General features: G+C 43.0%; 2 protein-coding genes across 2 annotated transcripts; both read left to right on the forward strand.

Annotated features, from left to right (window-relative positions):
• The first annotated feature begins 3,747 nt into the window (after positions 1-3,747).
• On the forward strand, positions 3,748-16,825 carry thbs4b (thrombospondin 4b). The gene is made up of 22 exons (XM_078286333.1): positions 3,748-4,036; positions 7,166-7,363; positions 7,756-8,006; positions 8,659-8,761; positions 8,950-9,032; positions 9,146-9,197; positions 9,364-9,515; positions 9,758-9,895; positions 10,102-10,179; positions 10,307-10,459; positions 10,556-10,660; positions 10,824-10,931; positions 11,505-11,664; positions 12,907-13,025; positions 13,238-13,290; positions 13,544-13,737; positions 15,086-15,264; positions 15,468-15,516; positions 15,630-15,826; positions 16,010-16,182; positions 16,296-16,435; positions 16,706-16,825. The coding sequence occupies exons 1-22, from the start codon at positions 3,958-3,960 to the stop codon at positions 16,762-16,764; spliced, it is 2,823 nt and encodes a 940-aa protein (XP_078142459.1). The 5' UTR covers positions 3,748-3,957; the 3' UTR covers positions 16,765-16,825.
• Positions 16,826-18,702: 1,877 nt separating this feature from the next.
• LOC139912418 (urea transporter 2-like) lies at positions 18,703-25,152 on the forward strand. Its single transcript, XM_071900204.2, has 10 exons — positions 18,703-18,746; positions 21,671-21,818; positions 21,990-22,179; positions 22,521-22,649; positions 22,977-23,106; positions 23,193-23,261; positions 23,550-23,697; positions 24,071-24,205; positions 24,319-24,368; positions 24,479-25,152. Exons 2-10 carry the CDS (start codon positions 21,695-21,697, stop codon positions 24,725-24,727), a joined length of 1,224 nt encoding a protein of 407 aa, XP_071756305.2. The 5' UTR covers positions 18,703-18,746; positions 21,671-21,694; the 3' UTR covers positions 24,728-25,152.
• The last annotated feature ends 1,911 nt before the right edge of the window (positions 25,153-27,063 follow it).

Raw genomic sequence — 27,063 nt, forward strand, 5'->3', positions numbered from 1 at the left:
ATTCATGCCTTCTGTGCTGCGCTAGATGTTTCCAGGAAACTTGACATCCTTATCCACCATGACATACCAATTTGGCTCAAGAGTAGGCAGACTAAATAGCCTGGGTTCCTCAGGATGTGGGTCCATTTATTAAGCCTCTGCCTTGGGTTCAGAGTTACAGTCAGTCTAGAAACTCAGTCAAGTTTAATGCTGTAATTTTGGGTTTGGAGTGAGTCCCTCCTACCAGACAGGGATGGGGGTTTGATAGATGTTGCGATTTTAATTAGATGTTGGACCAAACCCCTCTGCCTTACTGACTGGCTACTGTTGTGTAACTTCAGTGGAGACCTTGTAAGGCGTTGCACCCCACAGTCTAATGAGCACTTTACCACTCAGCACAGTAACACAGAGACTTATGGTCACCTCCAACTGCAGTTTGCCATGTTGTAAAAGTCTGTGTCCATTCCCTAACAGCAAGACAGCAGAGCACTGGTGTAAGTCGTTGTTTTATGAAAGAAGCTCTTTTCATTTTTATACTGTGATTGGCGTTATTTTTCTTTAATACTGTAATTTCTGTGGCAGCAACAATGTAGTCACACACACTTTGTGTTAGTATATCTTTTTCTATTATGCCAAAAAGACAAGGGAAACTCGCACATTGATGAAAAAAACTATGCTAAAGCAAAAGATAATGTTTTGGTCCTCAAACTGCCAGAATTACCAAAGAAACACACCTGGTCTGATAGAGATAGAAATAATAATTATTCAGTAAAGCTTGTACGATAAATGAGGAGATACATACTAGGGAAAAGGCAGAAGAAAATATACAGTACTTGTAGTGACAGTGAGTATAACTTTACTATATACATGAATCATGCATATGAGGTTTTTTGTGTAGGATGCCATTGACAAATATGTAAATACAATGAGCTATTCAAATGAATTTACAGTAATCCACAAACAGAATAAGACAAACCAAAATAATGTGAATGTAAAATAAAATCTCAATTATATAATCAGTTTAGACATACATGTATGCTGAGTTTAGATGATAAATGTACTAATATGCTTGAATAATGATGAGAAAGAGGGTGCAAGGCAAAATGTTCTAGGAAAATAAATATGAAATAATCACAGATCATTTGAAGGCCAGGCATGTACTTTCTTTGAACCTAATGTTTCTCTGAAACATGTTCCTTTGTTTCGTTACAGACCTCTTTGTATCCCATGCGTTATGTATGCCATCAATTGTTTCTGCATCAGTTGGCCTTTTTTTAATCATTCATTTTTCTTATTTTCATTTCACCTTTATTTATTCAGGGAGGGCCAGTTGAGAGCAAGCTCTCTTTTTCAATGACGCCCTGATTACAAGAACATATAGCATATAACTACACACAGCTTAAAACAACTTAATGCACATATAAGACACAAGTTACAACTGACAAATAAAACGACAGACATCAGTTCAAAGGGCACATGTACATTCAGATTGCATAGTATCATACAGAAGACGTTTAAAACGATCAAATCAAATCAAACTATTCAATTTTAGCAAGTTCTGCAGGCTATTCCACTTATGTGGGGCATAATAACCAAATGCATTTTTTCCTAATTCTGTGCTGACACGAGGAATGTTTAAAACCAGATAATCTTGTGCACGAGTGTGGTACGTACAAGTTTTGGATTTCAAAAAACTGGTAAGATAACCAGGTAATTTATTGAGCAATGCTTTGTAGATAAACAGAATGCAGTGCTGCTCCCGTCTCAAAGCCAATGAAGGCCAACCTACTTTCTGGTATAAATTGCAGTGATGTGTTCTGAACCCATCCCCAGTTATAAATCAAAGGGCAGAATGGTAAACTGCATCAAGAGGCTTTAGTGTAGAGGCAGCAGTATGCATATAAATGACATCCCCATAATCTAAAGTTGATAAAAATGATGCTTGAACAATCTGTTTTCTACAGTTCTGAGTAAAGCATGCTTTATTTCTATAAAAGAATGCTAATTTTGTTTTCAATTTCTTAGTAAGTTCAACGATATGCACTTTAAAAGACAACTTGTCATCTACCCAGATGCCCAGGTACTTGTATGAAGATACTCTTTCAATTGGTGTCCCACTAATAGTAGTAATGATTCCATCAGTTAGCATAGTAGTTGGTTATCAGTTTCTATTGTTTTCTTCTTGTTTTCTTTTTCAGTTCAAACGTTTTGAACCCTGTACATCTGATACCAAACACTAATTGTTAGACCTCCTCTGAGAGCACAAACGTCATGTCTCTTTTAGGTATCATGCTGCATAAAACCACTATTACTTTTTGGTGTCATTGTGATTACAGCAATGCTAGAATATTTAGTGTCTGTTACTAAACAAACTAACAGGATGGAGTCTGTTAAAGTTGTGGCATTAGCACAAAAAGCAGAATCTCAGGCTCCTCTCATATCTGCACCCAGACTAAAAATAGTCAGGGGATAGTTTCAGAGACATTTGAGGTTTGGGTTAATTCAGAGCCAGCTCCAGTGTTCACTGTCTGATCTCATCAACCACACCAGGACGTGACTCAGCCCAGGGTCTCCAGCAAACTGATGTGGTCTATTCAACTCCTGGCCCCCGGCTAGCCTACCATGGAGGTCTGTGGGGCTTTCTCTGATCCAGAACCCCAAGCCTGTGAAGGATCATTCTGAAACCTCCACCAATCAGAAGACAGGTAAAGCTCAGGGTGTGCTGTCATTGACCAGACTATCTGGATGGAGTCCATATCAGCGCACACCAAAAGACTGTAGCAGCAGTATCCAGACTAACCACAAGGAACACCTGTGGTATAAGTAGGGAAACTATGACTCATTTGCAGTTGTTTGTTTCTATAGATACTGCTGTTTATCCTTTGAAGTAGCACCTTCATCTTGCTGCCACTGAGACTTTGGCTGTTATTGAATGAATGAAGGATTCAGCCCAGCATTAGGGCATAACTTTTGACTCAGTAATTATTTGGTAATCCTGCATGCTCCATCGCTGCTCAGCCATGAAGAACCATTCAGCCCTAAATACTCTTAAAATGCTCTAATGGAATAAGGCTCAGCCGACTTTAAAAATAGGACACAACAAGCAAGGAAACTGGGAAAAACAAACACTATTACTGTAAGACCTGAGCTCTTCATCTCTGCCAAATGTGGCAAGTTGCATGGTGCCAGACATGCTGACGACCTCCAGGCCATGTGAGCCAGCCTGTCTGAAGCTCTGCTGGCTGGTTAACATGGCTTGTTAAGGCCTGGGCTCCAGAATGCTCATTTCCTGACTTTGCCCGGGGATGAAGGGGGAAGCAAGGGCGCAGGGGAAAGGTGTTGCATCTGATCCCTGGAAGGAAAGTGAAAGAATATCCCTGTGTTTCAGAGGGTGTGTGGAACTAATAAAATAGGACTCTGATTGCCAGCGGTGGTTAACACCTTTTCAGAGATACACCCCCCTAGAGGGACCCAAGCGTGAACTGGAGAGTCTGGAAACATTTTGATGAAACATGATTTCCGTGGCCAAACATGAGTTCCTAGACTGCATTGGAAGCCACACACATGCAGTACATTTGCACGAGAGACTGTGGGAATTAGTAGCAGCCAGTAGGAGCCAATGCAGTAGAGTTTTCCCAGGTCACTCCTTCTCTCTATGGGGCCATCTGAGGAAGGTTTTTAAGGAAGGTTCTGGCCCTGATGCTCCTCCCTCAGTAAGACTCCTGCTCTTTTCACTCTCTCTCTCTCACACACACACGCACAGACCAACACACAAATACAGAGACACACACAAAAACTGTCAGCAGCTGCTATTAGGCTCACCATGGCAGCCTTGCCTCACCTCTGATTCAAGCACACACTGCTCACACAAACGTACCCCTCACAACAGCCACGGACATACGGGAATCTGCCACTGGATCAGATAGAGATAAGTCACTACAGAGAAACTGCTGATCTAGGACCAGTTGGAAGGACAAAATGGGGCTGTGGACAACCCTGATCCTGGCCTCACAGCTGATATTAAAACTGTGCTTAGATGTGGAAGCCCAGGCTTTGGGTGAGTATATCTTGAATGAATGTTTTGATTTTCTTTTCCTGTGCATTAAAAGTTCATTACAAAAAAGAAATGTACTTGTAAAAGATAATAGATAACAAATTACAAAAGCTCTGGTTGGTGCTGGTGGTGACAAAAAATCAGTCAGAAATGAAAACAAGAAAAAAAGCATATTCTAACGATGTAACTTCTATTTACTGTGTAAATATCAACCTACACATAAAATGAATGTCTTTGATTTCAGCCTGATTTTAGTTTGATTTAGCATTTTTCTGGCAGCCTGGCTGTGATGTTATCCACCAATGGCATTATCTGTCAAATAAAGATTTCATGGCTCTGCCCTTGGGTATTTTAACACACTATGTCTGAGCTCAATGCATAATGGATTCAGCAGACACTGTGGTAGAGCATATCATATGCAGGCCCAAAGTACACAAAGAAGTAGTCATGGCATGTGATACTCACTAAGGTAAGAATAAAATGTTAAATATCCCCCAGTAGTTTTAGTGGTAAGGAAAGTGAAAAGACGTATTGCAGAGGAATGTTGACTGCTGGTTTAAAACAGGAATCATCAAATGACTGGGTACTGGAATAATCTTGTTTGTGTGTGGTGGGGGGTCAAAGATAGAGAAAAACTAAGGACAAAGACACAGAGAAGACAACATGTTTGTGGAGGGTAGACAGAATTGTAATTCCAGTAGCTGCAGCTGTGTATCTTAAGTCCTTATGCTCCTACCCAGCCAGATCCATTTGATTACTTCAGCTGGAGGCTGAGCATTCTTATTTATCTAAACAGTCCCAGCTAAGTCACACACATGGGAACAATCTCAGATGGTCTGGGCGCAATATTGAAGTTCGGGTCACACACACACAAGCATGCATGTACACAGATTCTCTCTCTCTCTCTCTCTCTCTCTCTCTCTCTCTCTCTCTCTCTCTCTCTCTCTCCCTCTCTCACACAAACACACACACGCACACGCACACAAGTTTAAATACAAACCAGAGCTGTAGGTGACTTATAGAAATACTGGTGTTTATATTTTATCAGCTTCTCCCAAATGATTTCAATGATTGATGGCATCCATTTCACTCACTCTATTAATCCTTACAATGCCTGGCAATGGCTGCATGGTGTTATGTATACAAGTAGAAGTCCAGATTAATGGAGTTCATCATCTATCATCTCCTTTCCGCATGACTAGAATTTATTATTGTCAAAAGGGAGCAAGGCCAATTTAAAGGTGCAATAAGAACGATTTTACTGTCCCATAGCACAAAATGACCATAATATATCTGCTGGGGGTGATAGGGTTATTGATCAATACCAATGAGTCAACGATTACTTTGCTAGGTGCTGAGGTTTCTCACTTACCGGTCTATACTCCCCACCCATCAAGGGCAACAAGGCGCGTCGCAAGACATTTTTTGTTCTCAAGCCAAAAAAGCAAATGGCAAAGCAGTATTATTATCACATAATATCATCAGTGTTTTGCTGAGTGATGTATTACCTCTTGACTAGACCGCATCTCTATTGTTAAAATGTGACTCTCTTGTTTATGTCAATTACAAGGCCACCATAAGCTGTGCCAGAGACCTGTTGATGTAGTTGCAAATCCTTGGTCGAAGTCATGGAATACTTAATGCTTTGAAATATTAAGCTACAATAAATCACATCTCTCTAAATCCAAAACCTCAAGTGTGAAGTGTGCACTTTTGATAAGAGGTAAAATAAAGAATGAAGACCACTTGCACACTTGCTAGCCTAAACCTATGATAGTTTTATGTGCTGATGCCAAAGGGAGGCTTGCCTTAACTTTAAGGAGGATAAGATATGTATTTATGGGATTCAGCTGAACTAGTTTTATGTAGCTTGAAGTCTGAGGTTAACCAGGGGGGTGAAATGAGACACTTTCTCAGAATCCCTGACCCCCACAATGCCCTCTGTCCAAAAGACAAATGACAACAGTAGAGCTGTGTGAGTGTGTGTGCGTGCATGTGTGTGTGTGTGTGTGTGTGTGTGTGCGTGCGTGTATGTGTGTATGTGTGTGTGCAAGAGTGTATGTCTTTGTAGTGTTGACTCTAAAAAGACAGATGCCAAAAACATGTGAAGACTGTGCATTGAAGTTGTTTTGTTGGAGCAGCCCCAGTTTATGGACCAAGTCACGTTGAGTCAGACAGAGATCTATCTGTTGGTGTAATGCACCACACCAGGTGAGTTAGACTATGTTGAATACAAAAGCCTTTCACAAATCAGAACTGTCACAGTGTTTCGTAAAACTGAGACTGAGCTGAGAAAACACTGAAAGATGGCCTTTTTTTCTTTGATGTTTTTTTTTAGGCCCGGTCACGTTTTAGTACATGCGCTTTTAAAGTCCCTGTGTTGCTCCCTGATGTGCTGAAACACACGGTGGGCTGGAGGGAGCGGGAAGGAACATGGGGGCAGAGGAGAGAGATAAAAGAACGAAGGAAAGATCTCATCTGGGGATCATGCTTTGCTATCGTGGCTGAGAGGGGCCAATTTCTGGGAGCATTTGGGAGCAATTTTGTACCCTCACGACAGTGGGCCTTGCCGACCGCTTTTTGGGTACTTGTGTATTCATGTTGCGTGCAGATGGCGGACTAGAGATTCACTGCACATCCTCTTGTGGCCTGCCCAGTTCCCGAGTCACTTTATTAAAGGAAGACTCTAGCTCGACCTCGGGTCTACAGCGTCTCTCTGGCATTTCACTCTCACTAAGCGCTCTGTCAGTAGTTATGTCTGAATCCCACCACACATCTGATAGGAGTGAACCTATATAAACTTCAGGGTTAGCACTTAAACCTAGCTTTAGTATAGATATGATAATATAGTAATACTATACAACTGATAGGTAGTCACAATACATAATTCAGTGCTATACATCCTCGTGATCTCTCTGGGCCAAGTCTGCCTGCCAAGTTTGTGCTGCCTGATTGACACAGCGTCCCACCAGAGATACTAACACTCTGGCTCAACATCATCATCATCTTCTTGTCTACTCAGGATGTGTTTACTCTGGGATCGGAGTGGAGCTGCAGGTTGTGAATATTCATATCTCATCATCCATTACTCATGTGCTTTACCCCGTCTCCCTTCCCCGCCTCTGCCGGCAGTCTATGATCTGCTCACCTCACCTGATTGCCTGCCAGACCTGCTGCAGGGCGGCCTGGCTGAGCAGGGGGTGAAAGAGGCTTTCATCCTAACCTCCTTCAAGCTGCAGCCCAAGACCGGAACCACTGTGTTTGGCCTCTACAACCCCAGGGACAACAGCAAGTACTTCGAGTTCACTGTGATGGGCAAGCTCAACAGAGGTACGAGAGCATGAAAGAGAATGTGGGTAATGACTCATAGTACAGTATAATGTTGAAGCTGAGGTGGAAATCGCTTTGGATCCCCTGTGTCTTTCTGTATATGCCTCAGTCTGTTTCCTTATTTTTTACATAGATTACTATTTATTTCCGTCCCATTCCAAGTAGCAATCTCTGCTGTCGATCAATATTTTTTCTCTCTTGCTTCTCCATTATTCATTTAGTCAATCCTTGAGCACATTTACATGCAGTGCTCCTCCTCATCACTTCTTCATCTTGTACCCATCTCTCTCTCTACCTCTAAATGCTCCCTGTCACCTCCTATCTTTGCTGCCCTCTCTTTCCCATCTCTGTCTTCCTCCCTCCCTCCCTTCCTCCATCCTTTCTTCGCATAGCTGTGTTGCGTTACTTGCGAAGTGACAGGAGGATGAGCTCAGTAACCTTCAACAACCTGGCGCTGGCAGACGGCCAAACCCACCGGCTGTTGTTCCACCTGAAGGGGATGCAGCAGCAGGGGCCAGGTGGGGTGGAGCTGCACCTGGACTGCAGACTGGTGGAGACGGTCAGGGATCTCCCTGCCGTATTCCAGGGTTTGCCAGCAGGCTATGGAATGGTGGAGCTCAAGACCATGCAAGCCAGGGACCAGGTGACCCGTCGCTCATTTACATACAATAATGGGTAACACTTTACAATATGGTACACAAAATTGTGGTAGTTACTAAGGAACGAGTGAAGAATGAATCAGGAGCGACCCAATAATTAATGAATCGTTAATGAGTAGTAATCTCTCATTACTTCATGAATTCTTCTACTTACTTACTTCATTCCACATTACTTAGTAACTACTGAGTATGATGTACCACTTTACTTGGGGGTGCACAAAAACAGTAGCTAATGATTAACTAATGAGTAATTAATGAGTCGTTACTAGTTTTTTGTCGCTCAGTGACTGATTCATAGTTAATCAGGAACTACTCATGAAGAAAGTGGTCAGTATGTCTATTCACAGATATTTCTGAACTAATCATTACCTAATGATTCATTAATATAGTATCTAGTAACTCATCATTATCTACTATATAGTCCTCGATTCAGAGTTATTCAGGAACTACTCATTAACGATTCATTAATTATCGGGTCGCTCCTGATTCGTTCCTCGCTCGTTCCTTAGTAACTACCACAATTTTGTGTACCATATTGTAAAGTGTTACCCAATAATGAATATAGTACAATCCCAATCATATATCGAGATTTCCCACTGGCTTAGTTGGTCACATGGGCCTTTTTGATTCTAACAGGACAATTTAGAGGAGCTGAAGCTGGTGGTCGGAGACTCGTTTGAGAATGTTGCTTCATTACAAGACTGCCACTTCCAACAAAGAGACGCTGTGCAAACTCTGGGTGAGATCCTTTCTTTGGAAATAAATGTAAATAAATGAGACACCCAAATGTTTGCCAGGAAAACAATCACAGTGGATAGAAAGCAGTCAGTGTTTGTCCCTGTGGCTTGAGAACAGACTTAGCAAACACAGTCAGAGGATCATCTTACTCAGCTGCAGTTAAACACAATAACTGTCCCTTTGTCTCAGGGGTCAACACAAAGCAGCTGTCCAATCAAATGCTGGAGTTAACCAAGGTGATAAATGAGCTGAAAGACGTCCTCATTCAGCAGGTAACTACCACTAACGGTCCCACTGAGGCCACTTAGCCCCTGCTTCCCAACCCCTGACCTCCCTGACAGCTACCTGACTGCACATAAACTTGTTTATGTTTGACCTTCTCCAGGTTAAAGAGACCTCATTCCTCAGAAACACCATCTCAGAGTGTCAGGCCTGTGGTAAGACAAACTCCAGTAACGATGATGTTAGTCACCGGCAAATATGTTAACGATGATGTCATAGTTCATAATGTTTTTATAGGGCTTGACTATATTTGGATAATTTAACAAAGCAAATGAATTTGCTAGTGGTGAAAAAAAAGATTTTCTCTGGTTTTGTTTGAAGGACTGGGTGGAACTGAGGAGGTGAAGCCGAGGTGTGCCCCAGGTGTGTGTTTCCGTGGTGATATGTGTATCGAGACAGAGGACGGTGTCGAGTGTGGACCCTGCCCTGATGGATACACTGGGGATGGTTTCAGCTGTGATGATGTGGATGAGGTAAGGCTTTATGTGTGTGTGTGTGTGTGTGTGTGTGTGTGTGTGCGTGTGTGCGTGTGTGTGAGTCTGTCTCTTCGTGTTTGCAGTGACCCCTTTACTGAGGGCCAGCCCCTTCAGCATTCCAGTAACTCTCTTTTGCATAAGCAAATGTGTCATCAAAACTAAAAGCTTTTGGGGAGTAGCCCCATGAGAACCGCAGAGATTTTGCAGCTTCAACAGAGCTCATGTCCTCCTTTCTGCAGTGCCAGTTTAACCCCTGCTTCCCTGGAGTGAAGTGTGTGAATACTGCCCCGGGCTTCCGCTGTGACGCCTGTCCACTGGGCTACATCGGTCTGCCAGTGGAGGGTGTGGGCGTTCTGTTCGCCCAGACCAACAAACAGGTAAACGAGTGGATAAAAAAAAGGACACAGAGACAAAAAGGAGACACCCAAAATTAAAACCGGGATAAAACAGGACAAGATGTCAAGGTGTCTGTCATAGTTATGCTGACACAATGAAATTTGAAGAAAGGCAAAGAGGAAAGTAAAATGTTAAAATAAATGTAAAAATAAAAAATATATGTTTTTGGTCATATGGCATAATTTAGGTCTGTGACGACGTTGATGAGTGTAAAGGACCCAACAACGGAGGCTGCACTGCAAACTCTCTCTGTCACAACTCTATGGTAAGACAAATACATCATCTGACAACTACTCAAGGCTCATGTAGCATAATTCCTTCATGTGTGTAGGCTTCCAATTGCTGTGGAGGTCCAAAGAAGCTCCTAACTAGTTGTCCTCCTTCCTGCACAGGGCTCTTACCACTGTGGCAGCTGCAAGACAGGCTTCACAGGAGACCAAGTGAAGGGCTGTAAGCCAGAGCTCAGCTGTGGCAACAGCTTGACCAACCCCTGTGATATCAATGCCCTGTGTAACATGGAGAGAGATGGTTCAGTCTCTTGTCAGGTAGGATTCCACACCACACAGACACACACACACACATTCGCACAAAGCCACATACTCGCTTTCCCAGTTTCTTAAGAGTTTCACTTATCTTGACAGTGTGGAATTGGCTGGGCCGGTAATGGCTACCTGTGTGGGAAGGACACCGATATTGACGGATACCCTGACGAGAAACTCAAATGCAAGGATATGAGCTGTAAAAAGGTAACAAAGGCCTGGATGAGCAATATCTGCAACTGTCCTGGGATAGAGATGCATTAAACAGTGCTTATTGTATTTCAAATACTCTACCTTTGGTCAACCTTTTAATGGAATCCATTTATATAGTCACGAAAAGCTGTTTATGCTGACAAATATCCATCGACAGGATAACTGCATCTACGTTCCTAACTCTGGCCAAGAGGATGCCGACAGGGATGGGCAGGGCGACGCCTGTGACGATGATGCAGATGGTGACGGTATCCCAAATGAGCAGGTTGGTGGAAATACTGTTAACATATGCACATGCAAACACACACAGACACGTGCGCGCATCGTCACCCACTGACATCCCACACACACCATCATTTAGTGTCATATTCAGCCTTCAAATCTTATTTTTGTTAAACCAAGAGAAAAAGTCTGCCAATGGGGTGAGATAACTCCACTTGTTTCCAGTGCAGCTTCACTTGTTTCAGGAATTTTCTGGAAATGTGTCAGTATCTTGAAATAAGTAAGAAAAAGGCAAATCACTGCACTATTATCAAGAAAATGACACTTTCTTCAATTGTATTCCACAAAATTCTTGAAACAAGTTGATTTGCATTGGAAACAAGTGAAATTATCTAACCTCATTGGCAGATTTTTTCACTTGTTTTAAGAAAATTCCGATTTTAGGACTCAATAATAGACTAAATGACTTGTTAAGATGGAGATTTTTTGCAGTGCATACATTCACATAGACCCATATTACACGCGTGCACACATTTGCACACAAACACCCACACACACCCACATAAGCATGCACACATACAGCGAATGAACCCTGTGTGGCCCCTGGCTGTCCCAGGACAACTGTTGGTTGAAGCCCAACGTGGACCAGAGGAACAGCGACAAGGACAGCCACGGCGACGCCTGTGATAACTGCCGCGCGGTGGAGAACCCGGACCAGAGGGACACTGACGGTGACGGCAAAGGGGACGCCTGCGATGACGACATGGACGGAGACGGTACGGAGAGAAACGATGTCACTGACACTCACCCTCATGTTATATAACAAGAGGCATCATAGGAACACGCTGTTATGACTTATTACTCTGCCCTTTCATTCACATTTCCACCTACTGTACTTAAATTATACCACAATACTCATACAGACCTTTAATTGGGACTTCAAACATCTCTCTAAAACATATTGTATTACCGTGTACCTCTGTAGTGAAGAGGATTATAACCCTGCTTTTATAAGACTGTTCTAGCTCAGGCATGAAAAGCAGCATTGTATAAAAATAGCAATAGCAGCCTGAACATGAAGAAAACATAAGCTTTGATCATTCACATGCTATGATTACCCCTTAAACCCCCATAGTAAAGTGATGGAGAGTTTTTTGCTTTAGGCTTTGCTCTATGGCTGCTACTTGACCTTAACACATTCACTGTATTGCTTCTGCTTCCCTAAGATGAATGAGAAATGGCATCTGAACTAAAACTGGTGTTCACCTACATGGCAAGTGCAATAGTGCATCCTAGTGGTCAAATTGTAAACAACATGCCATATACGGTAGTCATAGAGTTGATCGATGTCTGCATTTTACTGTGCATTCATTCATCATATATGAATTATTCATGTTCAGATGATTTCAATGATAAAAAGTACTAATATAAATTTCACAGGTAAGTACAGTTACTTTTTACTGAAAAAAAACAACAACAACTTAAAAATAAAATATTAGCTTGCTAAAAAATAAGTACTTACTTACTTTGAGAACAAACATTATTATGATTTAGTGAACATTCCAAAATTGTCCACCAATATATTAATCAATTACCACTTTTGGCAACATCCTTTGAAATAATTTTATTGGCCAGTATCAGGACTAGGTTTGGCAATGGTCCCTTTCTAATCATAAAAATGCACGTATATCAGTAGTGAGAGGTAAAGTCCAGAATAACAGTATTGAAAATGTCAATTTTCATTGTACTCACTACTCTTATGTATAAAAATGAAACTTACTTCAGTAAGAATTCCTCAGGGAAAAGTAAAAGTACAGTTTTAAAAATACTGAAAAAGTGGTTGAGTAGCTGTCATTAATTACTGTTTCCTTATGAATATATTTATGATAATATGCTATTTGCATATCCATCATACATTATACTGTATATCAAAGATCTACATACACTACTGTACATGACCAAGGTGGATTTTACTGCTAAATAACATTAACCAACTGTTTTGGCTGATTGGTGACCAGGCCTGAAAAACTTCCTGGACAACTGCCAGCGAGTCCAGAACAGGGACCAGTTGGACCGGGACGGGGACGGAGTGGGAGACGCCTGCGACAGCTGCCCCGACATCCCCAACCCAAACCAGGTCAGAGTTGGGCTTAACAGACCAGACCACCAGGCTCAGATCAGGACCAGCACAAATCATTTGATCCAGAATGACTGACAGACTAACAGATAGATAAATAGAATAATAGACAATTAGATAGATAGATAGATAGATAGATAGATAGATAGATAGATAGATAGATGCATGTAAGTGAAAATGCCATTTTAGTGAAGTTTCTGCTCTCGTTTCAGTCTGATATTGATAATGACCTGGTTGGAGATTCCTGTGACACCAACCAAGACAGGTAATTCTTCAGCTATATTCTTCATAAATCTGTATACCTTACCTACAGTATGTTGTTACTCTTACTCAGGCATAAACTTGCACACTTTCATAACATTGTGTTCTCATGCATAGTGTTATTCTAATAAATTGTCAAGCTTTCTAGTGAAACTCTATGTTTTACTCTCAGCCCAATCCAAATACAGAAACATCTGCTTACCTCTTTATTAAATGTCACATCATGTTATTGTGTCACTCTGTCATTTCCCCTGTAGTGATGGCGACGGTCACCAGGATACCAAGGATAATTGCCCCCTCGTGATCAATAGCTCCCAGCTAGACACTGACAAAGATGGCCTGGGTGATGAGTGTGATGATGATGATGACAATGATGGAGTCCCTGATGTTCTGCCACCGGGGCCAGACAACTGCAGACTGGTACCAAACCCGGACCAGACTGATGACAACAGTGAGTAGTAGTCTCACTGAGACAGATATAGGCCTAGCACTCATACTCAAACTGACAATCTTTACAGTTGTCTAATTGAGATACTCAGTGTGTAAATAAATACCTTCAAATGGCTGAAACCTTGGTGCTGAGAGATAAACGGTACATCATCCACAATCTCCCCATACTCTTCCTGACTTTTACTTGCGTTCTTGGGCTCTAATTTCATGCCGAGGCAGATGAAGTGCAGTGACCTTGCACTGGCAAAGTTGCAATTTCGTTGGGCGCAAGCAGATTTTTCATGCCTGCGCCCGTCGGGTAATTTCATGGCTCACCATGACATCACTTGCACCGAAGTGGGCACACTAGAGGGACGTGTCAATACAAAATAGTTGGCACAGCACAATTTTGGAATCAAAAATGATGCTTGCGTCACCGCCTACAGATCATGTCTTAGCGAATATTGGTATTCCACACAACATACTGTGCAATTGCCACTCTCATCAGGGGTACAGGAGCACTTACAGTGACATCCTTTGGCTGCAGTAGTTCTTACCGCTCCATGATCGATCTTTGGGACTATCTTTAAGTTCACACTCCACTCTACATCACTGAACTCCCCCAGGACCTGTTCCTGTTCCCATCTTATCCTCATCCAGGACTGCCAGGTTGTCAGCGGTGCATCAATTGCATTCCATTGTCTCCTTTTTTCCAACAGTTTCCCAAAAGAAGCGTCTGAAGCTTGGTATTTTATAATTGTAATAGAGATAGGGCTATGGCTGTGACAAACAACATGGTATAGTAGTGCAGAATCATGGCAGTATCCCCCAGTCACTGACCTTTTAAAGCACAATCAATGGCTTTGCATTAGGCGGCTGTAGTATACCCACTATCTCTGATGTCTTGTCATGATTTCCAAAATGGATGAAAAGCTCAATCAGTCTTTTTCCTCCATTTAATAATCCATAACATCAGAAAAAATCTGTGCCTTACATGATAAATTCCATTACATTACATGATATATTACAAGAATCAACCCAGGAGGCCACTGGGAGAGGGCGCTACCTTTTTGGTGCAGCCGGTCTGGACTCTCTTCATCTGCCAGTGCACCATGATGGGATGCATACTTTGATTGGCCATGATTGACACCAGGCCCCACCACGCTTATTGATAATTTATTCCCCCTAATCCAACCCCTCTTACAACTGTGCTGCAGATGTGCCACTGCTGCGCTAGCGCTTCTGGTCACATAATTACCATGAACTTGTGCTAGCACCTGCGCTTGCCTTGCGCCATGATTCACAAAAATAGGACTCCTTGTCTTTTTTTTGGATTAACTAAGTTATATCCCCCCTCTGCTCTCCCTCAGATGATGGAGTTGGAGACGTGTGTGAGTCTGACTTTGACCAGGACAAAGTGATTGACAGGATCGACAATTGCCCTGAGAATGCTGAGGTTACTTTGACAGACTTCAGAGCCTATCAGACAGTGGTGCTGGACCCTGAGGGGGACGCCCAGATTGACCCCAACTGGGTTGTTTTGAACCAGGTGAGATTACTGAAACCTTCTAAATCATGTACATTGGCTCTAAATTAACCTATTGATAACATATTGAAGTGTATAATACATGCGAAAGCTTGATGCAGCGGCAATATATTGTATGTTGTAATGAATGACTTTCTTTAACGCCTGTCCAGCAAATAAAGAGGAAAAATCATAATTAACACTTCTTTTCTCTATTTCTCACACAGGGAATGGAAATTGTTCAGACCATGAATAGTGACCCAGGACTTGCTGTTGGTAAGACGTATTTCCTCATGCAGTTTAATAATCAATAATTAAAATACATCATGTACCCCAACAAGCAATAACCGAACACAAACGATATGCTGATTACATTTTCTGTTGCTTAGGTTACACTGCTTTCAGCGGGGTGGACTTCGAGGGCACGTTTCACGTGAACACAGTGACCGATGACGACTACGCTGGCTTCATCTTCGGCTACCAGGACTCGTCCTCCTTCTACGTGGTGATGTGGAAGCAGACTGAGCAGACCTACTGGCAGGCAACACCCTTCAGAGCTGTGGCCGAGCCTGGCATCCAGCTTAAGGTGAAAATACGAGTCATGTCACAAATACCCAGGAGCGGGAATTCATAGTCATCCTACCATAAGTCAATTTTTATCCTTTAACTCATATTTTCCACATTTCTGCCTTCCTCTTGTCTATTTGCTCCCCCCCCCCCCCCTCTCTCTCTCTCTCTCTCTCCCTCTCTCTCTCCCTCTATTCTCCAGGCTGTGAAGTCAAGGTCAGGCCCCGGGGAGCACCTGAGAAACTCCCTGTGGCACACGGGGGACACCAATGACCAGGTGCGCCTGCTGTGGAAGGACCCAAGGAATGTGGGCTGGAAGGACAAGGTGTCCTACCGCTGGTACCTGCAGCACCGCCCGCAGGTTGGATACATCAGGTGAGAGAAAACACGTTATCAGAGACAATATCAGCTGTTATGTTACATCTCTGGTGCGTTGATTAAAGCTCCACCCTCTGGAGCCAACCCTTCACATCTCTTGCTGTGTTTAGGGCGCGGTTCTATGAGGGAACCGAGTTGGTGGCAGACTCCGGCGTGACCATCGACACGACCATGAGAGGAGGACGACTTGGTGTGTTCTGCTTCTCTCAGGAAAACATCATCTGGTCCAATTTAAAATACCGCTGCAATGGTAAGGAAAGGCTTTATCAAATTTATATTTGATTTTGAATTAATGTGTCTTTTTGCTGTTCTCGGGGCAATTTCCTTTTAACAATATAATCCTCACTGACCGTGTTTAACCTGCGCCTGGGAAGTGGGCCAGTGAGAGCATTTAAACTCTCAATGCTCCATTCCGTTGGTGCAAGAACAAGGCTCTGAAGTTGTAATTGCATTCGACTTGGCCTCACTTAGTGTTAGACTCTGAGCTCGACTTCTCATACCTAACTTCTCTCTTCCGCAGACACAATCCCCGAGGACTTCCAGGAGTTCAGCACTCAGCATGGCGTTGACTCACTCTAAAGTCAAAAAATATGAGAAGATTACTTCTGTGTGCCTGTGTGCCTGTGTGCGTATGTGCGTGTGTGTGCGCGCGCGTGTTTGGGGGTGTGTGTGTGTGTGTGTGTGTGTATGTGTTTCTGTCTGTCTGACTGTCTGATGTGCATAGTGTGTGTGCATATGACAATCTTTGTACTGTATGTGCATATTATCCCATTCCCTTGGACTACAGTCACTTGTCTTGTTGTTTAATCATCTCTTAAGGACTCCAACTGAGGTTGTTATACTAAATAGTGTAACTTATATTGAATATTATCAAACATAACATAACACATATGGCTTTTGGTGGACACTTTTATACTCAGCGACTTACAGTGCCATAAGTGCATATAGGTTTAGCATAGGTGGTCCCAGTTTCCTACATATTTGCATTTCATACTTGACATTTGTCTTCATTCTTTAAACTCATTGTGCATAATAATAGATTAGGTATGGTCAAAACAAAGGAAACACCATTGTAAAGATGGTAATGGTTGCTCTTTCATGGTGTGGGGTGATTTTTATGGCATCATTTTGGTCCACTCATCTCTTTGAAAACAATGCTTACCAACTAACATTTTGATTTTGAGTAAACATTTTGAATATTCAATTTGATTATGGAAAATTCAGTACAAGAAGCCAGTACAATTACTACAACTGTGTAGTAATTACCATAAATGCTATATTTCACTCATACACACTTATTGAGAACGTTTTGGCATATAGCTAACATTTAATCATGCTGTTCAAACAACTGGGTGACCACACAAATCTTGACCATGGGGATGTTTCCAAAAAAATGCATAATGGAATGAAGGTGATCATCAGAAAAAGACTGCTAGTGATAGTGGCAGTAAAATTAGCATTTCCCTTGATTCCATCCCAGGAAAAGCACCTCACATCAGTATAGTACCAGCAGAACCTGCTGTGGACGGACTTCATAGACTTTGGTGTTTCCTACATGTTGATCATACTCAGGTTGTACAGTGTCAGCCATTAAGACTCCTTTTCTATCAGCATGATATTTTTTACTCCTTGTTGAGCACACGTTTTGTGTAACTCATTAAAATTTCAGATTGTGCCTTCTCTCTCTCTCACCAAGATGACAAACATAAGACTCATCGTGACTTTGGTCTTCATCATTTGATCCTCAGGACTGACCCTGACCCACATGTCTAGTTCTTATCTTGATGTGATCCTGGAGGTGACTGGATAATAGCCTGAAGAGATCTTTACATTTTGCAATGATTTCATAGCTATGTAGTCGTCAAGCTGGTCGAGTCAAGATATAGAGCTTTGAAATATTGAGATTCATGTTCATGTTGATTACATTGTTTGACATGTAATGTTATCAACTGAAGGATTTTGAATAAAATGCTAAGAGGCAGGACTGATCTACTTTCTCTTAACCAACATCTACAATGAAGTTCACAGCTTTCCTATCTAATTAACTGTTTGCTTGAAGATGCCAAGGGACATTTGTTGAATCACAGTCTTGACAAAAGTCACAGGAGCAACTGAACCTGGAGGTGAAGAAAAACAAAGGCCACACACATGCAGTTTGACTTTCACAGAAAACAATTAGCCAATCAAAAAAATCAGTCAACCATCTATACAGTACATGCAAATGACCAATCACTCATAACAACGCCCCACTTCCTCTTGTAACAGGCACATTTTACTTTTGCTCAGAATGTGATACTCAGTAAACAAAGGCCACTGAATGGCCACTGTGTGATCGGAGCAGGAAATACTTTCTTAATGAGGAAATTCTGATCCCTGATTAGCTGCCGGGGTGGATAGAAAGGCTTTGGTCCAAGCTCAGGGCCAGGGTCCTGCAGGGAGAGGGGCAAGGATCAAGAAGAAGGTTTATTTAGGTCTGCAGCAGTCTTCAGAGACCTACAATATAGACACCAAGGGACTGGATAACGTCATGTAGATTCCTTTTGTGGCTGGCTTTGTATCACGTATGTACGCAGTCATTTAACTTTGTGATAACTGGTGGACTTGATGTGGAAAAGGTCCACATTTCAGCTTCACAGTGATTGACTCAGATAGATGAGAGAGAAAGGCCTATGTTAAGTTTTACTGTATCATAATTTACATGACTTGTATGCTCATCTCCAAGTGAACAGAGTTTGCTGTTGTCCTTAGTGAATAGCTTTTGCTTTAAACCTATGTGCATATTAATCCAGTGTGGCTTCATTTTGATAAAAGTGCTATTGTCTTGGTGAAAAGTAATGCTATTTACCAAGAAAATTCAATTAAGAAGGCAATTGGCCTCTTCTGTATTACTTGACTCTGCCATATTATATACAACAGATTTAGTATTTAACTTGTGTTGGATATTAACTCATTGAGAGGGCATGTGATTATCAAAATGAGATAATGTGAGTTAACACTCTAGTAAAGTAGCTATTCTTAGAGAGTCAATAGAGGAGAGAATGTTTTATTCACAGGTTTATATGGATAAGTGATAAAGTGATGAATTTCGTAAAGCAGTGCAGACATGTATGTGTATATGTGGTTTGCAAATAAGATATAAAAAGAGAATTACAAATGTATACCAGTATGAATGTACACAATTACTGCAGTTTTTAAGGAATATCACTTTAATTTGAATAGAACAGAATGACACCTTATCATTGACAAATATCAATAAAACCAGTTCCTTATAAATAAAGGCTTCAAGTAACATTATCTAGACTTTAGATACTGCATGATTAATCAATTGGCTGGGATATTCTGGCATACAGGCTGATTCTATTAAACTGATTAAATCATAAATGTTATCTGACTGACAGAGTAAGTGATAATCACACCTTACAGCTACAAATCATGGCCTTAACTTGCCGCCCCAGGGGGAGGCACAAGATGAGGAGGAGCTGCCAGAGCCACATAGTGTCTCTGTCCTATTGCCACCTACAGGTGTGACATCATGTGTGCAGCTGGAGGTTGCGGTATTGGCAATGATGCAGGAGCGAGGTGACAGATGGTGTCATGGTGATGAGGCATGGAGGCAAGAGGTTAGCAGGAGGAAGCAGGGCGGCATCATCTGTACATGACACCTGCAGAAGGGATAGCAAGCTATCGACTGCATCATCAGACCTGTGGACACTTGGCCCTCTTTGCTACTTCTAACTCCCTCTGCTGTCAGGCAGCAGCACCTGTCCAGCTGCTTGGTAAAGGTTTTCCTTGCTTGGTAGGCTTTCTGTTGAAAGTATCTGTATCTTTCTGTATCGAAGGCATTGACACCCGGTCTGCCCTGATGTCCACCCACTGTGGACGGACTTTATATTGATGTTTCCTTCGACCATACCCACCCGGGTTATAATGTCAGACGTTAAGCTTCTTCTTCTATGAGCATGACATGTTTTACTCCCTGCCTTTCCCTCCCTGAGCACACCAAGGTTTGTGTAGCTCATTAAAACTCATTCAAAAAAATTAAGACTCATGACCTTGATCTTCAGCATTTGACTTTTAGGCCTGATCTTGGCCAACATATCTTTGGAAACTGGATAATAAAACAAATTCTTCTGTGATGATTTCTTTCTATATAGTTCTCTGACTTGTCTCAGTCTAGATGTCAGGTTTCAAAAGACTGAAAACTATGTTCCATTTTTTTTAATGTTATGTTATTAACTGGCGGATTTGAAATAAAAAGCTATGAGGCAGAGTTGCCCTACTTTTTCTTACCCGTCAGCCAGAAGAAGATCACAGCTTGTGTGCTGAAATCTTTGCAGTCTTTTGGCAGGACTTTGGTCTCAGTCTTAAGATTGATATTCCAGTTTTTAGTTTAGTTAATTTAGTGATAAAATACAGATGATGATTAAAGAGAAATGTGAGATTAAAAATAAAAAAAGACCAAGGGGCTTATCAAAGCACCTCATCTCAAAGTAAACAAAGGAAACAAATGAGGAAAAACAATACAAAACAAAAATCAAGATAAAAGACAACTATGTCAGTGGCTTGATGGTCCATAGAGGCAATAGGATTTACTCTTGGGAGGCGTGTAGAACAGAAGACTAGAGGATTGATGAGTTGGATGATCAAGAGGCTCGCTGCTCACTGAACAAGATGAACCCACCCAGTCTGAGAACTGAGGACAGCTGTGGGAAGCTCTTCAACAAGTCCACTTCTATCAGCCCCTCAAGCAAAAAAACACATCGCCATATGCCTGACTAGCAGTGAGGTTTATACTCTAGCTGACACTTTTCTGTTAGAAGAACTTAGAAGAATTTTACAAGAAAAACTTAGCAAGCAAAACACACAACTCAGGGAGCAAAGGGAGTCATGTTCAAATGGATTAATTTATAAAAGTTTGTATTTCAGATAGAAAGCTGATAGGCCAGGTTAGGGTTCATCCTACTTTCTCTTGCTGTATCTGCCAGTGTGGGTGAAGGGAGGCACCTAGTGGTCTGTTGTTTGTGAACAGCATGTGTAGGGAAAGGGTGAAAAACAATAACAGGGTCTGACTATAGATATCACAGACAGGGTACAGGTAAGGTTGATGAGATGATTTGTAACCACCCCATTTGTTTGTTGGTTTATCAGAAAAGTTACTGCTGAGTTGTGTTCAGTGCCATATTTGTTGAATGTCAAATAGAAAAATGGAGAGGCAGCTATAATGCTTATTTGTTCATTCTAAGAGCAAAAAATACAAAGGCCAAACATAATAATACTTGAAGAGAATGTGAGTGCAGTTAGAAACCTGATATAAGATATATTAGTAGCCATTTATTCACTGAAATATTGTTTTACATGATTTGTTATGCCCTATACTGTATTGTTGAGGTGATACACTGTAATCTGCTTAATGTGGATCTCTGTTTAATGTGTTATACATCATAATCCTTATTACTAATATATTCCTATGTTATCTGGACCAAAGCTGCCCTTCACAAACTGACCTCGAATGACATCAGCTATGGACCACAGCGACCAGCCTTCACATGAAGAAGCACCAGCCAGCTCCTTTCTCTCCAGAGCCATTCGTCTTTTCACCGGGGACATGCGTGTCTGTGGAGAATGGATGAAAAGTAAGTGTTCATCTCTCCATTCTTCTCTGTAAAACTGCAGTTCTACTTAACATTCATATTTCCTCTGTCCCTGATCTCATCATATTACTTGACTTAAAGTAACTCTAGATCTATTTACATGTCAAGAGGGTGAGCATTGATCACACTCCGTTCACTGTCCATCTGTCCCAGGACAGACTGTGGCGCTCCAGTTGGTGGACTGGATATTTCGAGGGGTGGCCCAGGTCATGTTTGTCAACAACCCCCTCAGCGGGCTCCTGATCACAGTCGGCCTCGTCCTGCAGAGTCCTTGGTGGGCTCTGAATGGTCTGCTGGGGACCCTGGTCTCCACCGTGTCTGCCATCGTGCTGGGACAAAACAGGTCAGGTCATATCTCCTTATCCTTACCTCACTTCATCACAGGGAAAAAAAAGGTAGCTATGTTCCTGCAACTCAATAGCCCAGTGAGCACATTTTCCGATGCCCTGAAGCCATATCACTAGGAAGATTATGTCTAAGACTTTCCCCCTTCAGCTTGTCACCCTGCATCTCTATTCAGACCTCTCAGCATTTCATTCCCTGTCTCTCTAGCCCTTTAGTTTCAGTCATGTTCCCTCAGGGTGTTCTTTCTTTGGCACCTCACTGTGCCATTTTTACAGTTTGCGTCTTATTTAGCTGTATTTGGTGCTGACATGTCAGTTATTTCTGTCACATTCGCCTCAGGGAGGCCATATCGGCAGGCTTATACGGCTACAATGGAACCTTGGTCGGCATGCTGATGGCTGTTTTCTCTGCCAAAGGAAACTGGTACTGGTGGCTTTTACTGCCAAATATTTTCATGTCCATGTTGTGGTAAGTGTACTCTTCTTGAAGTATATCTGCTTCATTTGATTGTATACAGCCGATAGTGACAAATAAATAGAAAGGAGACTGAGGCAATAGCGTGAAGTAAAGGTCATGAACCAGATTCAAAATCCCATGAGGTAACTGTTTGGCTACTTTAACAGTTGTGAGTGTTAAGAGTAGCCACACATCCATCCAAGTCTTTTGTGTTCAGTATCCTTAAGGTAAACACAGAAAAACAATGCCAGATTTTAATGCCACTGTATAATGGTTTGCCTTTCCACCCAATCAATAATCCATATCCTGCTTCCTGTTTTTCTGTGCCTTTGTTTGCAGCCCTGTGGTCTCAAGTGCTTTGTCCTCAGTCGCCGCCAAATGGGACCTCCCTGTATTCACCCTGCCCTTTAACATTTTGGTGTGTCTGCATATTGCAGCTACAGGAGCCAGTCATCCCTACTTCCCAGAGGTACAGCGCAGCCCCGCTACACACAGATGTATGCACACGTACGCACACGCAAATCAAACTTGGACCTACTGTTACTGCTATTTCAGGTGGTTATCCAGCCGCAGTCCCCCCTGCACCTTCCTAACAACACCATCGAAAGACTGAATATCTCCCAGGTATGACAGAAATGCATCAGTTAACTATCAAACAATCCAGGTCAATAATCTTTAAACATTTAGCCAGTTTGCATGGGATTATTGTGGCTAGTGGTGATGAAACAGATTGTTTCCATGTTGTCTTTGCATATATGCCTTTTCAATTCATCAGTTTTTTAAAATACTGATTTTTTTTAAACAAAAGAAGTCACATATTTTACTAAATTCTAACACCGAAAACACGTAGTAAATTAAATGAATATGAAGCACAATCTGACACCAAACCTGCTGGTGACTTCCTGTTTGCAGCTCTTCCTGGCGGTGCCGGTTGGCGTGGGACAGGTGTACGGCTGTGACGGCCCGTGGACAGGGGGGCTTTTCCTTCTGGCCCTGCTGCTCTGCTCACCGACTATCTGTCTCCATGCCATGCTGGGCTCTGCTGCTGGCATGCTCTCTGGTACAAAGACGTTTCCACTCATAGAAATGTGTACAACATAATGTCAGCTGAGGCTACGGTAGGAGGTTTGGTTCTTCGTAGGGCAGATAATGCACTATGGTCTAAACTGTTTACCATGACATATTTCCCCAAATAATGCGATATCAACAAATTTAAAAAAAATCCCAGACAATGATGACTGTATTTCTGGCACTGTATATTTGCACTAGCATTACTAAGGAAATCTACTGTTGTGGTAACTTTTGCGTAATATTAGGCATCATGCATGTTGATTCAGCTCCCAAATTGTATTGGAAATGTGTGTAATATTTGTTTACTGATCCATAATCAATTACATAGAGAATATTGTGCTCTCCTTTGATGTGCTGTGCAGGACTCGCTCTAGCAGCTCCTCATGGGAACATTTACTCAGGACTGTGGGGATACAACAGCGCTCTGTCCTGCATCGCCATTGGAGGGATGTTCTATGTTTTAACATGGCAGTCCCATCTACTGGCTCTAACCTGTGGTAAGGTTGTCGAACAATAACATAACTATCTTATCAGCTAGTTAATTGATTGTCTACAAAATCCCAATACATATTTATCATTAAAAAATAATACAAAAGGTTCTTCTTTGCAGCATTTTTCTGTGCATACATGAGTTCAGCGATCTCAAATTTGTTGTCCATCGTAAGTAAGGAACTTCTTTCCCAAATCAACTTCTATCAACTTCACCCGACTGCCCAGACTTCTGTCATATCATCCGTCACGCTCTCCTCTCCCATGACATCTCCTTTCAGCTTGCATTACCGGCGTGCACTTGGCCTTTCTGCTTGTCGACTCTCATCTTCCTCCTCATCTCCTCTGAGATCCCAGCCATCTGCAGACTGCCTCTGTCAGTGGTCTCGTACCCCGAGGAAAACCGGCGCTACTACAGACAGCTGAAATCCTCGGAGGGGGCGGAAGACACTCAGCGGCACAGCAGCCGAGACGAGGCTCTGCTGAAGGAGAGTGGGAATGGAAGGCCACATGAACTGGTATTTGGGTAGGGCTGTGGTGAGGTCATTTTTGGGGCCTGGCTGGTAAGAGGTGATGGTCTTCGAAGGTAGTTGATGGAAGTTATTATGTGGTGTGAGAGAATTAAGAAGCCAACTGAAAGAGATTCTCTTGGCACGTCTGGGATTTGGCCCTGTGTCCTGACATTTACTTGTTTTTGCTTGCATTGTGGAAACTGTATCATGATGTATAACTTTGGCATTCTATTGTGTACTTATATAATATACACTATAAAAATGCTCAACATAGTAGTGAGAAATCATTACTATGAAACAATATCTCTACGCAGCAGAGGGCAGCACTTGCCAAGGGAAGATAGATAGACTGCTTCTGTTGATGCCTTTAAATCTAAGATTAATACTGAGCACAAATATATTTCTATGTAGAAATACTGTTTGGATGCCAAGTTTAGAAGCAATAAAATAGACATTAAATCTTTGATATTACAAGCTAAGACAGTCTTTTGTGTCATTTTGTTCATATATGTTCAAAGCGAAGATGAGGGGACATGAGAAGAAATAATACTCTTGCCTCTTTTCAATGTTTTCAGTGGTTGTCGAGAAATGCAGCAGCTTCCAGCGCTGCAGACAGTGAGCTGTAGGGGAGATTTCATAAAGTGCTCCTCCAGCAGAAACAAGCTCTTCCCTGCCAGGCGTAATCCATCACTGCCCCTTTCTGTTCTCCAATCTCTCCTACTGTTTTCTCTAATCTTTTCTTTTGACCCTCTCTTCCGGTTTCCGTTTTTCCTGTCCTCCTTACCTGTTCTTTCAACCGTACCTATTCTCCCCTCTCCTCGTCTGTCCACTGCTTTGGTCCTCTCTTCTGTTGGGACAACCTTTCTTCTTTTCTTCCTATCTTTCCTCTTTTCCTGAACACTGAGCAAGTGTGGAACAGTAGGATTTGTAAGTGACGTTTTGATTTCTGTGAAATGAAGGTGCCAACAGTTCGGGTGATTATTTGTCCTAGCTGACTGAGATTGTAGAGCTCTGTGTGTGTCTGTGTGCATCTGTACTACATTTATGAGTGTATGTGTGTGTCTGTCTGCCTGCCCGCCTGCCATTCTGACTGCCTGCCCGGCCACCTGTCTGTCTGCCTGTCTGTCTGCCATTCTGACTGCCTGCCCGGCCACCTGTCTGCCTGTCTGTTTACCTGCCTGCCTGTCTGTCTGCCCATCCACCTGCCCACGTGTCTGTCAGTCTGCCTGCTGCCTGCCTTTCAGCCTGGCTGTCTACCTGCTTGTCTAACTGTCCGCCTGCCTGCCTTTCTTTCTGCCTGCCTGTCTGTCTACTTGTCTGTCTCCCTGCCTGTCTCCCTGTCTGTCTCCCTGCCTGTCTGCCTGCCTGTCTGTCTCCTTGTCTCCCTGCCTGTCTCCCTGTCTGTCTCCCTGCCTGTCTCCCTGTCTGTCTGCCTGCCTGTCTGCCTGCCTGTCTGTCTCCTTGTCTCCCTAACTGTCTCCCTGTCTGTCTGCCTGCCTGTCTGCCTGCCTGTCTGTCTCCTTGTCTCCCTGCCTGTCTCCCTGTCTGTCTGCCTGCCTGTCTGCCTGCCTATCTGTCTCCTTGTCTCCCTGTCTGCCTGCCTGTCTGTCTCCTTGTCTCCCTGCCTGTCTGCCTGCCTGTCTGTCTCCTTGTCTCCCTGCCTGTCTCCCTGTCTGTCTCCCTGCCTGTCTCCCTGTCTGTCTCCCTGCCTGTCTCCCTGTCTGTCTGTCTGCCTGTCTGCCTGCCTGTCTGTCTCCTTGTCTCCCTGCCTGTCTCCCTGTCTGTCTGCCTGCCTGTCTGCCTGCCTGTCTGTCTCCTTGTCTCCCTAACTGTCTCCCTGTCTGTCTGCCTGCCTGTCTGCCTGCCTGTCTGTCTCCTTGTCTCCCTAACTGTCTGCCTGTCTGTCTGCCTGCCTGTCTGCCTGCCTGTCTGTCTCCTTGTCTCCCTAACTGTCTCCCTGTCTGTCTGCCTGCCTGTCTGTCTCCTTGTCTGTCTGTCTGTCTGCCTGTCTCCCTATCTGTCTGTCAACCTGTCTGCCTGCTTGCCTGCCTCTCCAGAGACAGTTTGACAGACAGATAGGGAGACAGGCAGACAACAGGAAGTGTTGTCTGCCTGTCTGCCTGCCTGTCTCCCTGTCTGTTTCCTTGCCTGCCTGTCTCTCTTCCTGTTGTCTGCCTGTCTCCCTGCCTGCCTGTCTCCCTGGCTGTCTGTCTCCCTGCCTGCCTGTATCCCTGCCTGTCTCCCTGCCTATCTGCCTGTCTCCCTGCCTGTCTCCCTAACTGCCTGTCTCTCTGCCTGTCTCCCTAACTGCCTGTCTCCCTGCCTGTCTCCCTATCTGCCTGTCTCCCTGCCTG

The sequence above is a fragment of the Centroberyx gerrardi genome, chromosome 2 (genome assembly GCF_048128805.1).
Source record: "Centroberyx gerrardi isolate f3 chromosome 2, fCenGer3.hap1.cur.20231027, whole genome shotgun sequence".
Taxonomy (NCBI): Eukaryota; Metazoa; Chordata; class Actinopteri; order Beryciformes; family Berycidae; genus Centroberyx; species Centroberyx gerrardi.

Coding starts and splice junctions, on each gene's coding strand:
- thbs4b (XM_078286333.1), top strand. CDS start 3,958: ATGGGGCTGTGGACAACCCTGATCCTGGCCTCACAGCTGATATTAAAA. Junction 7,364..7,755: donor GATGGGCAAGCTCAACAGAG/GTACGAGAGCAT, acceptor TTCTTCGCATAG/CTGTGTTGCGTTACTTGCGA. Junction 13,291..13,543: donor TGTGACACCAACCAAGACAG/GTAATTCTTCAG, acceptor TTTCCCCTGTAG/TGATGGCGACGGTCACCAGG.
- LOC139912418 (XM_071900204.2), top strand. CDS start 21,695: ATGACATCAGCTATGGACCACAGCGACCAGCCTTCACATGAAGAAGCA. Junction 23,698..24,070: donor TGCTGCTGGCATGCTCTCTG/GTACAAAGACGT, acceptor TGTGCTGTGCAG/GACTCGCTCTAGCAGCTCCT. Junction 24,369..24,478: donor TCTCAAATTTGTTGTCCATC/GTAAGTAAGGAA, acceptor ATCTCCTTTCAG/CTTGCATTACCGGCGTGCAC.